This window comes from Anomaloglossus baeobatrachus, chromosome 4, assembly GCF_048569485.1.
Source record: "Anomaloglossus baeobatrachus isolate aAnoBae1 chromosome 4, aAnoBae1.hap1, whole genome shotgun sequence".
NCBI lineage: Eukaryota > Metazoa > Chordata > Amphibia > Anura > Aromobatidae > Anomaloglossus > Anomaloglossus baeobatrachus.
In genome coordinates, this window is record NC_134356.1 from 634937893 (window position 1) to 634952421 (window position 14529).

The following is a 14529-nucleotide window of genomic DNA, read 5'->3' on the forward strand; positions in this document are numbered from 1 at the left end:
TATGCCCATAAGTAAAATGGCGGCGGGCGGCGCTGCCCTCTCTCGGTCACGTGGTTCAGCCCGCTACCCCAAGCGCCTTTTCCCCCTGACCGCTCTTATCCGCGCTATTCCACTCACGTCCGCTCCTCCCTCTCTGACTCACTGAATCCCTCCAACAACAACACCAGGGCCCCGCCTACGGATGGCGTCATGCAGCCAATCAGAACTCGGCGTCGGCAGCTGTTCCCTCACTGGTTCCCTCCCTGACCTACTCTACTCTTGGCTCCTCCCACCCGATTGGACAGAACGGTTCCCATGTCTGAGGCAACGCCCACAATGTGACACCCTCACTACATCTCCGCCCACTGCTCTGGCTGTTGCGCCTCTCTCCCTCCGGGCTGTTTTGTTTTCTGCTCGCTCCTCCCGCCGCGCTCTTGCGTTTACCTCGTTAACCTCCCACCGAGCTGTTCTCTTCACAGACTCATCCGCCCTCCGCGCTGTTCCCAGCTTCGCCGTACCTCCCCGGGTTTCAGTTTTCAAGATGGCCGCCGCATCAGCCCGGGGTGTCTCCGCGCTCCGTCGCTGCTGCCTCCTGGGACTCCCGGTAAGAGAACAGCTCTATTTTGTTTTTTTCCTCCTTCTCCCTGACCGCTGCTTATCCCTGTATCACAGGGGATCACTGTGTAACCGCCCGACTCCACCCAGGGCCGCCTTCCGACCTCTTGGCAGGCCCTGGCCTAAGGCCTACGCCGCCTGAGCGAGCCGGGGACTCGCGTAGAATTCGTTCCCGGCCAGGTGCGCAGGGGTCCGGCGTCGTATGAAGCCTTAGTCTCTGGGAGCCCCGGCCTGTATGGACGGTGGACACCGCCGCCTGTGAGTCTATGGCGGCCGGGCTCACTCCTGACTGCCCTGTCCCCGGCCACCATACCTGCCTCTACCCACAGCCTGCACTACAACCCCCAGCATGCCCTGACACACATTCATGGCCTGCATTACTCCTGTGCATAGTGGGAGTATTACCTGGGGTCACAATTGAGGGGATATTTTAATTATTTCCTCCTTTTTAGCCCACTGGTGACCAGTTTTGATCTTGTGTTTATAGGTCAGGAGTCCGGTGGGCGGAGCTATCCCTGACTCCTGAGCTGACAGGTGCCCTTTAATTATCTGCAGTGGCCTCTGCCTGGTCCTGTGCGTTTGTACTCCTGCCCCCTGGTTCTGAGCTGCTTAGAAATGGCTTCGGCTGCCCCCGTGGGGAACCACGTGTGGTTTTGCTGCGGCTTCATTGCTGTTAGTGATGCTCGTTTTAAAGGGGTCTTCTCGTTTTAAAAGGATAAAATCATTAATAAAAAAAATCCTGTTTTCAAGAATGGAGGGATTTTTTTTTTAATTTTATAGTGTACGGCTCGTTGCCTAGGTTACCAGCCACTTCTGCAGTGTATCAGAGGTGACCAGTCTCCTAAGCAATGAACACAACAATAGAGCTTGTAAGCTCTGCTCAGGAACTGTCAGGATGAGTGCCACCTGTGCTCCTCCAATATAGGAAAGGAATGTGGGGTCTGCACCTTGGCCATGCTGTTAGTCAGGACAGTTAATAATCAGATGTTTATGGCCACTCCACACAGGGAGGCAGGGGTGCGCCGCGGGTTGTGGGGACGAGGCAGGGGTGCGCCACGGGTTGTGGGGACGAGGCAGGGGTGCGCCGTGGGTTGGGGCACAAGGCAGGGGTGCGCCGTGGGTTGGGGCACAAGGCAGGGGTGCGCCGCGGGTTGGGGCACAAGGCAGGGGTGCGCCGCTGGTTGGGGCACGAGGCAGGGGTGCGCCGCTGGTTGGGGCACGAGGCAGGGGTGCGCCGCGGGTTGGGGGGGACGAGGCAGGGGTGCGCCGCGGGTTGGGGGGGACGAGGCAGGGGAGCGCCGCGGGTTGGGGGGGACGAGGCAGGGGAGCGCCGCGGGTTGGGGGGGACGAGGCAGGGGAGCGCCGCGGGTTGGGGGACAAGGCAGGGGAGCGCCGCGGGTTGGGGGACGAGGCAGGGGAGCGCCGCGGGTTGGGGGACGAGGCAGGGGAGCGCCGCGGGTTGGGGGACGAGGCAGGGGAGCGCCGCGGGTTGGGGGACGAGGCAGGGGAGCGCCGCGGGTTGGGGGACGAGGCAGGGGTGCGCCGCGGGTTGGGGGACGAGGCAGGGGTGCGCCGCGGGTTGGGGCACGAGGCAGGGGTGCGCCTCGGGTTGGGGGACGAGGCAGGGGTGCGCCGCGGGTTGGGGGACGAGGCAGGGGTGCGTTGCGGGACGAGGCAGGGGAGCGCCGCGGGTTTAAGGGCAACGAGGCAGGCCCTTCAATATGTGTCCTTACAGCTCCATTTATCGTCCCAGGTGCCTTTTGGCCTTTGTCGGTCCAGTATATATTTATACACTCAAATATAAAAATATGAAGTATTTAATACCTAATTTATAGATATGGTAAAAAAAAATCAAAATAGCCCACCCCTCATACTCCCACTGGAGTGGTGTCACTGTGCGTCTGTACAGTGGGGTATCTCACTGCCCTCTTATGAATGGGTTTTTCTCACTGTATCCAACAAGTGGGTGTAAGTGGAGCCTCATTCAGTGCCCTAGGACCAGCTACGCAGTGGAATTAGTTGTGACATGTCAGAAGCCTTGATCATTGGGGGTCTGAGTGGTGAGACCCTCAGCCATAAAGCAGAGCCAAGAAAAGTCAGGCCGGGGGTGCAAAGAGCTCAGCTAAGAGCTTGGACCTCCGGACTTTCTGACTGACGTATCAGGAGTTTTCTGGAGTGATGGGTAGTCTTTTTAGGTTTGCGGTGTCACCTTTGTTTTTTCATTCCTTCATTCAGACCCCAGCGTGTCGCCTCCCCCCATTGACGTCTATAGAGTTCTGTGTTTGTGAAGATTCTGGATAAAGCACCGGTCTCACCCATTGTATTACAGGGTCTCACAACACAGATATCACAGATGTCATGCACTCCTCATCTTGCTGTTGTGCAGGTGACGCAGTTTATATCCGTGTGATAAGATGGAGATCACCACTGGGTGGACTATAAGGGATGAGAGGATTGTGGCTCGGGGTGTATGGACCGTCCTCTGCACAGTGTTGTGTGACGGAGTACGGGCTGACCTCAGGCAGGTGACGGGCGGGATTCCCACTTTATCACATACGCTGCGCTGCGCTGAAGGTGTATTCTTTAGGCCTGCAATAAAAGGGGTAAAATCTATAAAAATGCCAGTTTTATGGTGAGTATTGCTGTTTTCGGGCCATCAGTGCACCTTAAGGCTTATGAACATTAATGGAGACCGAGCATCTGCTTCTGATTGAGGATCACGTCCTCAGCCGAACATCTCCATAACACAGACCACGTGCAGCCGAGAACACGCATGAGCCGATCACCCAACAAACAAGGGTATTTACATAAGAGAACGTACACTCGCTCGCCTAATATCTACCGGCCTGAATACACAGTTGAGGCCGCTATGCACCCATCGCCCGATGGTCTCACGTATGGGGGGTGAAGGCCGACTGATCCTAGGGAGAGACGTCAATGGAGCCTGTCCGATTTCAGACTGCCAATAGCACTGGTCTCTTGGAGGTGTCAGCTGGCGGCTTTCTCATAGAGAACACAGGAGCGCTCCTATGTACGGCTATGATGAATTTTGGCCGAACAATGCCGTTGAGTGCGTATGAACACCTTAGACTTGGTCTACACTAGAGCAGAAGGTAGACATTACTAATGCCAAGGGTGTATGGGTTATAACTACCGCTTCATTTAGAAAGTAGACCCTTTTTATCAGCCTAGGTATTAGTTCCATAGATTTGATGGGGGAAGGGGACTAGATTTTTGGAAGTACCCCTTTCAGTGACTTATCTACAGGGATTGGACATGTTGAAATCCAGCAGCCTAATCTTGTCTCTCTACACATCTGTCTTTAGGAGTGAGTTGGGATACCTCTAGACACACGAGTTGGTCAACTGGTCCACACGAAATACATGAAGCAGGGCCGTAGAGGAGTTTAGATGCAGTAGCCGCTCCGTATACCCGGGGGTCCCTCAGTGCATGGGATGTGTACGTTGGTGGGCCAGCTCTTGGGATGTTTGGTTATGTCCACATGTCGCATCGTGTTTCTCACTTTCTTTTCTTTCCTCTCACGCAGGTTTGATCATCGCTCCCGTCCATTGCTCGCAGTCACGGTGTTGTATAACGGTTTCCAAGCTTATTCTTTCTCCATACCGAGACTAGTGGACTTTGGTGAGCTTGGCTTGAGTAGAGTTTGGTGTGTGCTATGGTGATCCAGCCTCCGGGCAGCGCCAGCCTCCTTTCCTCCCTCCAGGACCAGGGCTAAACCTCTATGGATATACAGTCATCATGGTGAAGCTGGCTAATCCTTTGTATACGCAATGGATCCTGGAGGCCATCAGGAAAGTAAAGAAACAGAAGCAGCGCCCTTCAGAGGAGCGGGTCTGCAACGCCGTGTCCACCTCGCACGGCCTGGATCGTCACACTGTCTTGGAGCAGCTGGAGCTCAGTGTTAAGGATGGAACGGTACTTAAGGTTACCAACAAGGGGCAAAACTCCTACAAAGACCCTGATAACCCAGGCCGAGTGGCACTACCTAAGACTGGCAGGAGCCCAGGGCGGCCAGAGGGTTTGGACTGGCAGCGGCTCTTGAGGAAGGCTCTGGAAGGGCTCTCCGAGCCAGGCGGGTCTTCTCTGAAGGGCATTGAACGCTTCCTGCGTAATCAGAGGGATGTGGTGTCAACCTATGGGGCGAACACAAGTCCGTCTTCAGCTTTCCACCAGCAGTTACGGCTTGCTATCAAGCGGGCTCTGGGCCATGGGAGAATTACAAAGGAGGGTGCTTTGTACAAGCTGAACCCCAAGCTGAGCGAGTCCAAGCAAGTGTGGGAATCGTTGGCATCGCTGCCTCCGGTGTGTTTACTGCCTCACGAAAAGGACAAGGTGAGTGTCACCCGTCAGTTCCCACCTCTGGATACATGGTGTCAGAGCTACCAGGAAGGATATGGGGTATGGTGAAGGTAAAGGAAAATCAATCCGTTCCCATTCACTCTGCAGGTTTTCATGTAAGGCTAGGTTCACATTTCCATTGTTTATTATCAGTCACAATCCGCCGCTCTGCTAAAAGCAATCCTTTTGGCGGATTCCGTTGTTCCTATAGACTTGTATGAGCGGCGGATTGTGACCGATGCCCTTGCGTTGCATCCGCCGCCCGACTGATCAGTCGTGGAATGACTGACCGTCGGGCAGCAGGAACGCAGCATGTAACGTTTTTTGAGCAGCGGAATCCTTTTGATTTCGCTGCGCATGCTCTCTCTCGGCGGCCGAACGATCGGTTGATCATCCGGCGGCCAGCTTCTGTGAGCGATCGGCTGATCATCCGGCGGCCGGCTTCTGTGAGCGATCGGCTGATCACCCGGCGGCCGGCTTCTGTGAGCGATCGGTTGATCATCCGGTGGCCAGCTTCTGTGAGCGATCGGTTGATCATCCGGTGGCCAGCTTCTGTGAGCGATCGGCTGATCATCCGGCGGCCAGCTTCTGTGAGCGATCGGCTGATCATCCGGCGGCCAGCTTCTGTGAGCGATCGGCTGATCATCCGGCGGCCAGCTTCTGTGAGCGATAGGCTGATCATCCGGCGGCCAGCTTCTGTGAGCGATAGGCTGATCATCCGGCGGCCAGCTTCTGTGAGCGATAGGCTGATCATCCGGCGGCCAGCTTCTGTGAGCGATAGGCTGATCATCCGGCGGCCAGCTTCTGTGAGCGATCGGCTGATCACCCGGCTTCTGTGAGCGATCGGCTGATCACCCGGCTTCTGTGAGCGATCGGCTGATCACCCGGCTTCTGTGAGCGATCGGCTGATCACCCGGCTTCTGTGAGCGATCGGCTGATCACCCGGCTTCTGTGAGCGATCGGCTGATCACCCGGCTTCTGTGAGCGATCGGCTGATCACCCGGCTTCTGTGAGCGATCGGCTGATCACCCGGCTTCTGTGAGCGATCGGCTGATCACCCGGCTTCTGTGAGCGATCGGCTGATCACCGGGCTTCTGTGAGCGATCGGCTGATCACCGGGCTTCTGTGAGCGATCGGCTGATCACCGGGCTTCTGTGAGCGATCGGCTGATCGCTCTCAAAAGCCGGCGGCTGGCTATTGTGAAAGATCACTCGTTTTACAACGGAATCCGCTTTCCAATTCTTGTCACCCGTTGTACAACGCATCAGTCACAGCAATGCATGTGACTGATGCAAAACAATGGAAATGTGAACCTAGCCTAAGCTGTGCTTCTACCAAACTAAGTTGCTCAGTCCTTAAAGAGGTATTACCAGATCAGATGTGCCTGGCATGGCTAAACTGATACCTGTCTGATAGATTTGGGTCCCATTGCTGGCACTTGCATCTGTCCTGACAAAGGGATGCTGCCTTGAGCTGCTGGGAATGGAGAGCTGAGCACATAAGCCATCCTCTCCATTCCCAGCAGCACAGCATGGGGCCCGCATTGATTAGACTTATGGAATATCCTTTGTACATATTACGAGTGCCTGGGATGGGGATGTCCCCGATAATTTGGGTCCTACAGACTTTTCATCCTGCAGTGGTGCACATGCAATTTCCAATAGAAGTATTGACTTGTTTTCAAACAAAGCAATGTGTGAGCAACTTGTTCTTAAAGGAAATCTCAGCAGGTTTTTGCGGTGTAATCTGATAGCAGCTTGATGTAAGGGCTGCAACCCTGATTCCAAAAATGTCACTTACTGGTTTGCGTGCTGTCAATAAAATCGGTGTTTTATCAGCAGGAGATTATCACTACAGGACTAGTTGTCTTGTGCCTCCTGGTCCTCTCCCAGCCCGACCACTGATTGGCAACTTTCCATTCCCACTGTATATTGACAGAAAGCTGCTAATCAGTGGTGTTGGCTCTGCTAGGGAAAACTGATGGCATCAAAATGACAGCATGCAGACCAGTAAGTAACAGATTACTGGAATTGGGGTGTCATACTGCTCTCAGATTACATAGCAAAAACCTGCTGACATATTGCTTTCAATAGCTCCTCAGTTCAGAAGTAAATATAAAAGAAAAACCTGGCACCCGAGCCAGCGCCACATCACAGGTTGCAGCCGATCCATGGCCACTGATCAGTGACTACATTTGCTATTTTTTTTTTGTCTGTGATGTGGAGCTATTAAAAGGGTTGTCCAGCTAAAACAAGTTATCACCTATCTCAAAAATTGGTGATTACTCTATTGGTGTCTGTGGGTTGGGACCCTCATTGATTGGCAGGATGAGAAACTTTTATACCCATTAAAATAAAGACGCCCAAATGTCACTCTATTAGCCCCTTCACGACCGCGGGCCGTAAAATGACGTCCTAGCGGTCATAGGGTTAATCTTCCGCTGCTGCTGCTGCCGGCAGCAGGGGGAGATCGGCGCACATCTCAACTGATTTATACAGCTGAGATGTGTGCCTGCCAGCCACGAGCAGAATAGTGATCCGCCCGGGCTCTTTAACCCCTTAAATGGCGCTGTCAATAAGTGACAGCGCCATTATAATCGCGGTAAAAGTTTGACTTCCAGTAGCGGGCGGTAAGTACATGACGTGGTCATGTGATGACTCCTGTAGCTCACATGACTCGCTCACTGTTTCTCCCGGTCGAGAGCTGGGAGAAACGGGAAATGAGTATATCTGGTCTTCACAGCTGTGATCAGCAGATATGGCAGAGCGATCAGATTGATGATCCATATAGTCCCCTAGGGGGACCTAGTAAAATAAAAAAAAAAAAGTTTAAAAAAAAAAATAACCTGAAAGTTCAAATCACCCCCTTTCGCCCCATTGAAAATTGAAGGGTTAACAAAAAAAAAGAGATATACACACATTTGGTATTGCCGCGTTCAGAAATGCCCAATCTATCAAAATATAAAATCAATTAATCTCAGCGGTAAACGGCGTAGCGGCAAAAACATTCCAAACGCCACAATTACGTTTTTTAGTCGCCACAAATTTTGGGCTAAATGCAATCACAGGCGATCAAAACGTAGCATCTGCGTAAAAAAGGTACCGTTAAAAATGTCAGCTCGAGACGCAAAAAATAAGCCGTCACTGAGCCCCAGATCCCGGAAAATGAGAACGCTACAGGTCACGGAATATGGTGCAAAACGTGCGCCACTTTTTTCCGACAAACTTCTGATTTTTTTTAACCCCTTAGATACAAATAAACCTATACATGTTTGGTGTCTACGAACTGGCACTGATCTCAGGCATCACACCCACACATCAGGTTTACCATATATTGCACACGGTGAATAAAATATCCCAAAACCAATAGTGCTATCGCACTTTTTTTTTTGAAATTTTTCCGCATTTGGAATTTTTTTTGCCTATATGGTAAAACATAATGTTTCATTTAAAAGTAATAATAAAAATTTTTTTTATTCATTTCTATAGCGATATTAATTCCACAGCCCTTTACATACATTGGCAATGCTGTCCCCATTGGGGCTCACAATCTAGAGTCCCTATCTGTATATGTATGTCGTCTTTGGAGTGTGGGTGGAAACTGGAGAACCCGGAGGAAACCCGCTCAAACACGGGGAGAACATACAAACTCCTTGCAGATGTTGTCCTTAGTGGGACTAGAACCCAGGACCCCAGCGCTGCAAGGCTGCAGTGCTAACCAGTGAGCCACCGTGCCGCCCAGTACAACTTGTTCCGCAAAAAAAACGAGCCCTCATATGACCATATTGAAAAATAAAAAAGTTACGTCTCTCAAAAGAAGAATGTCGGAAAAAAAACAAAAAATGGAAAGCGAAAAATTGGCCGCTCGTGAAGGGGTTCATTTTTTATGGGACTGCCGGAAAAGTGAGCACTCGACGGCCCCGTAGGGAATGGATGAAGCACCAGTCGAGGCTGTGCACTGTCACATTAATGGGGGTAAGATTCCCCGTTCTGCTGATCAGTCCGGCCCCGGCGATCGGACACCCACTGATCCGCATGTTCTCACCGATCCTGCGCTAAGGAATACATAATGAAGCGGCTCTCTATATTGTCCTGTTTACCCGTCTCCTACTTATTTAGGGTCTACAGCTCCTATGCCTTCCTATGGGTCTCCATGGTAACAGCCTACAAATAATGGCAGTGTAATCTGATCCCTCAGTCGCACCCCTCCTTCCATCTGTCTGCTTAGGCTGCTTTCACACCTCCGGTTTTAGCAGAGCCGGCCAATCCGGCTCTAAAACCTATGCAACGGATGTGACGACAATACCGCATCCTTTGCATAAGTTTTTGACATGCGGCCCGTCCGTTTTTTGCCGCTTGCGGCTGGCTACTGAGCATGTGCAGTGGAAAAAACCGCATGCGGCGGCTGGATGCGGTGTTTGCTGCAGGACGCCGCATGCGGCATCCATAGGCATGCATTGCAAATCGCGCCGCATCGGTTGGATGCTGCGCAATGCGGGGTTTTTTTGCCGGACGAAAAAACGTGACAGGCAACGTTCCATCCGGCCGCCGCATCGGCTAAATCTGCCGCATGCTGCAAAAATTGGACCGAACGCAAGCCCATGCGGCACAATACAACACTAATGTAAGTCTATGCAAAAAAAACGCAACCGGCGGCAAAAAAAAAACGGTTGCGGTTTTTCTACAAAGCGCCGGATTGTGCCGCACAGGAAAAACCGGATGTGTGAAAGCAGCCTACATTAGGCTCTAAAACCTATGCAACGGATGCGGCGAAAAAAACCACATCCTTTGCATAAGTTTTTACATGCGGCCCGTCCGCTTACTGAGCATGCGCAGTGCAAAAAACCGCATGCGGCGGCCGGATGCGTTTTTTGCAGCATCCGGCATCCATAGGCATGCATTGGAAAAAGTGCCGCATCGGCCGAACGCGGCGCAATGTGTTTTTTTTTTTTTTTTTTTTTTTTTTTTTTTTTTTTTTTTTGTTTTGTCGGACAATACAAAAAGTGCTAAGCAACGTTCCATCCGGCCGCCGCATGGGCTAAATATGCCGCATCCGGCAAAAACCGGATCGAACGCAAGGCCATGCGGCACAATCCGGCACTAATGAAAGTCTATTCGGAAAAAACGCAACCGGCGGCAAAAAAAAACGGTTGCGTTTTTTTCTGCAAAGAGATGGATTGTGCTGCACAGGAAAAACCGGATGTGTGAAAGCAGCCTTAGCAAGAAGTAGAGTATTTGGTGGTGAATATACAGAAGTAATGGGCGAGGGCCGGGCAGGTGCGGCTCACTAGGAATAATGCGGCATTGGCTTCTGGAGTGATCAGACTGGCTACAACCAGGTCTGGATTTTGTCCACCTGCCTTGTGGAAGGTCCTTTCTTTCTTTTTTTTTTTTTTCTTTTTTTCTCTCCATATTGGTGTCTTTGCTTGAAGGCAACCATTACCTTGGGAATGCTTTCATCCAGGCTGTCAATGACCACTATGGGGAGCATTGAGAAAGCCCGGACACTATAGCTGGTGCCATTTGATGTGCAGGACCCAGTCGCTCAGCCTCAGTGATAATGCCGGGCCTCTGAGCACGAGCGGTGGGAGCATCCTCTCGCCTCACCTCTTTTGATTATCTGGCCTGATGCTTTATAACGTGTGTTACACTGTACTGATTATTGCACCATATTGGCTAATTTAAAAGACTAGCCAAGGATGCCGTCTGGTATGAGGTTGTTCTCACTGCCTATAGACAGAGGTTATTGCTGTCGCCAATTGACCCAGTTGTAAAAATTGATTTGCAGCAATTCTACTGGACCCCCCTTCCCCATGTGTTGTTGCTTGTCTGGATAATGGTGCTGCAAGCAGCAAAGGAAGACCCTGATGATGTCCAGCGCTCTGTGTCATACATATGGCTGCCTGAAGCCTAGGGGAATGTAGCATTACAGGGCAGCCTGATTGGTAATGAAAGGAGCCGTCCAACGTTCCTAAATGTATTGATTATAAAGAGTTGATATAAAGAATTGGATGATGGTGCGGTGGTTTGGCGGCCGATTGCTGGCCTGTGCGGTGGTTTGGCGGCCGATTGCTGGCCTGTGCGGTGGTTTGGCGGCCGATTGCTGGCCTGTGCGGTGGTTTGGCGGCCGATTGCTGGCCTGTGCGGTGGTTTGGCGGCCGATTGCTGGCCTGTGCGGTGGTTTGGCGGCCGATTGCTGGCCTGTGCGGTGGTTTGGCGGCCGATTGCTGGCCTGTGCGGTGGTTTGGCGGCCGATTGCTGGCCTGTGCGGTGGTTTGGCGGCCGATTGCTGGCCTGTGCGGTGGTTTGGCGGCCGATTGCTGGCCTGTGCGGTGGTTTGGCGGCCGATTGCTGGCCTGTGCGGTGGTTTGGCGGCCGATTGCTGGCCTGTGCGGTGGTTTGGCGGCCGATTGCTGGCCTGTGCGGTGGTTTGGCGGCCGATTGCTGGCCTGTGCGGTGGTTTGGCGGCCGATTGCTGGCCTGTGCGGTGGTTTGGCGGCCGATTGCTGGCCTGTGCGGTGGTTTGGCGGCCGATTGCTGGCCTGTGCGGTGGTTTGGCGGCCGATTGCTGGCCTGTGCGGTGGTTTGGCGGCCGATTGCTGGCCTGTGCGGTGGTTTGGCGGCCGATTGCTGGCCTGTGCGGTGGTTTGGCGGCCGATTGCTGGCCTGTGCGGTGGTTTGGCGGCCGATTGCTGGCCTGTGCGGTGGTTTGGCGGCCGATTGCTGGCCTGTGCGGTGGTTTGGCGGCCGATTGCTGGCCTGTGCGGTGGTTTGGCGGCCGATTGCTGGCCTGCGCGGTGGTGGGGCGGCCGATTGCTGGCCTGCGCGGTGGTGGGGCGGCCGATCGCTGGCTTGCGCGGTGGTGGGGCGGCCGATCTCCGGAGGACCAGGGCTGACAAAGACCACCACTGTGAGAGGGATGTAACTGGATAAGGTTTGCTTGGCAGGTGTGTGGGACAGAATGCCATCGGCATCAGAACGCCCCCTTCTCTACCCCAGTAACCCCGGTTGTATGTAAACAGGACATTTAGGACGTTTTTATCTTGCACTTATTGGTCTTATTATATAAAATCCAGGCAGATGAGTGGGAAAGCACAAAGCAAGTTCTGTCCGTGTCCGGTGTGCACTGTATGTTGGTGGATTAATGGCTGTGCTGGGGCAGCACCTTCCAGCAGGGTCCCGTCCTGTTCCCTCCTTCCTCGGTCACCATTATGAGGGTATTTCTGTGAGCCCCTTCTCCGCCGTAGACTCTGCCGGTTCTTGCTGCACCTATGACTGGTTCCTGCTGTTGTATTGTGCTATGGATCTGTTGTGGTGCGATGTGGACCAACACACGTTCATCTGGAAAACATTAACAGATGGCTTTACCGTATTTGTGCTGCGAGTATCGCAGCTGCCGGTGACTCAATAACTTCTGATATCAACTGCTTTCCCACTATACATACTGCAGACAAAGCTTTCATCGTTTACTCCATAGATCTCAATGGTAAAGACGGCCGATAGCCAGGTCATTTTTTTTTATTTTTTGTACAGATTCCCGCACCTCGGGTACATGACTCCCGGGATGCGTCCTGTATTGTGATCATTCGAGCGTTATTGGTGATGGGATCGGAAAACTTGCAGCAATAAGGAGCCGGGATTTACCTTTTCAGCAATAGAAATAAAACCAATGAAGGCAAAATTTCACCTGTCTAAATGAATGGGGCTGCGTGGGGTGCTGAGAAAGTTGGTGCTGATCCGAAAATGGAATCCATTCTCTAAGGGAAGCTGTCCTCTGATCCGTTTTGATCACATTGTGGACAGTATGAATCGTAGAGATGGCGGTATGATTGCAGCCAGGTATAGCTTTCTCTGAAATGCTCTGGCATTTCAGAAAGAAGTAACGTTAGAGGATCCAACCAGGTACCATAGCCGGAAGTGAGACTTGTTCGGGGTCGCCCCTGTCCGGCATCTCCCAGCACCGCTCGCGGTGATTAGTCTTCTCTCCAGCCAGTGACTGGCTGCAGCCATCATGTGAGTGATACATAGGATGTCACCACTACTGAATTATTTTAGATATTATTATTATTATTATTTATTTTTTATTTATTTATTTTTTTCTTACTTGCCAACAACTTTCTTAAAGTCAAAGGCAGCCCCTTAGCCATTTACCGCTTATGTGCAAGTTTGATGTTTCGGCAACATCGGTGCCCTATGAGTGGATTGTGAATGTAAGGTTATTTGGTTGTGTTTATCTGGAATTTAAAGAGGTTGTCACTGTCTGATCAGCTGGGGTCTGACACCCTGCACCCCCCGCCGATCAGCTGTTCTCGGTCCCGACAAGTGGCCGGAAATGCTCAGTTCCAGAGCTGCCCCGTCTTCTGATAGCGGCCGGGTACAGCACATCCACTTCCAATTGATTTAAATGGAAGGCGGATGTGCAGAACCCGGCCATGGCCACTGTCCGAAGACGGGGCGGTATTTCTGGCCACTGTCAGAAGACGGGGCGGTATTTCTGGCCACTGTCAGAAGACGGGGCGGTATTTCTGGCCACTGTCAGAAGACGGGGCGGTATTTCTGGCCACTGTCAGAAGACGGGGCGGTATTTCTGGCCACTGTCAGAAGACGGGGCGGTATTTCTGGCCACTGTCAGAAGACTGGGCGGTATTTCTGGCCACTTTCTAAGCTAATCAGTGGTGGTGTCGGGTGTTGGACCCCGGCTGATCAGACATAGTTGATCTATTCTAAGGATAAGCCATCAATGTAAAAGTAGTGGACAACCCCTTTTATAGAGAACCTGTCACCAGAGTTTACCTCTGTAAGCTGCTGGCAGCCCTTATATACAGCATTCCAAAATACTGTGTATAAGAGCCCAGGCCGCTCTCTAAAACATAAAAAATATCTTTTATTCTACTCCTCTGTGGGACGATCTAGTCCGATCGGCGGTGCTGGTCTCAGTTCAACGCCTCCTCTCTTCCTTCCATCATCATCCTCCTCCTCCTCCTCCTTCCCTGTTTTGTTTGACTCGTCCTACGTGATCCACACAGAGGTCTCCGTTGGGGTCCTGCGCAGGCGCACTTTGATCTGCCAGGCTGGGGGCATAGCAAAGTACTGTAATGCGCAGGCTGGAGGAAAGGTCAAAGACCGCCCGAGCATGCGCACTACAATACTTTAATGGGCCCTCAGTGGGACAGAGAGAAGTGTGCAGGAGTGCAATGGCGGCCTCTGTGTGGATGATATCGGACGCGTCATATACATGGAGCAGGGAATTCGGACGGGAATAGAAGGAAGAGAGGAGGCGCCGGGCTGAGATCAGCGGTGCCCATCGGACCTTCCCGCAGGTGAGTATCATAAAAGATGTTTTTTACATTATACACAGCAGCCTGGGCTTTTATATACAGTATTCTGGAACGCTGTATATAAGAGCTCACTGGTGGTGGCCACAGCTCAAAAGGGAAAATCCTGGTGACAGGTTCCCTTTAAGTGTGTTCCAGTCTACAGAAATCACCCCATATCTACTAAATAGATGCCGGTTGTTAATTTGGCTGGGGTCTCGCCACTAGGACCCACACTGATCACCAGAACAGGGAACTTGCAT

General features: G+C 52.3%; 1 protein-coding gene across 1 annotated transcript in view; it reads left to right on the top strand.

Moving 5' to 3' along the window:
* Window positions 1-497: 497 nt before the first annotated feature.
* Window positions 498-14529, top strand: part of KAT6A (lysine acetyltransferase 6A) — a 69119-nt gene continuing 55087 nt past the window's right edge. The window contains exons 1-2 of the mRNA XM_075346406.1: window positions 498-583; window positions 4142-4947. Coding sequence (XP_075202521.1) covers window positions 4354-4947 — 594 coding nt within the window. The 5' untranslated portion in view covers window positions 498-583; window positions 4142-4353. The remainder of the gene's footprint in view (window positions 584-4141; window positions 4948-14529) is intronic.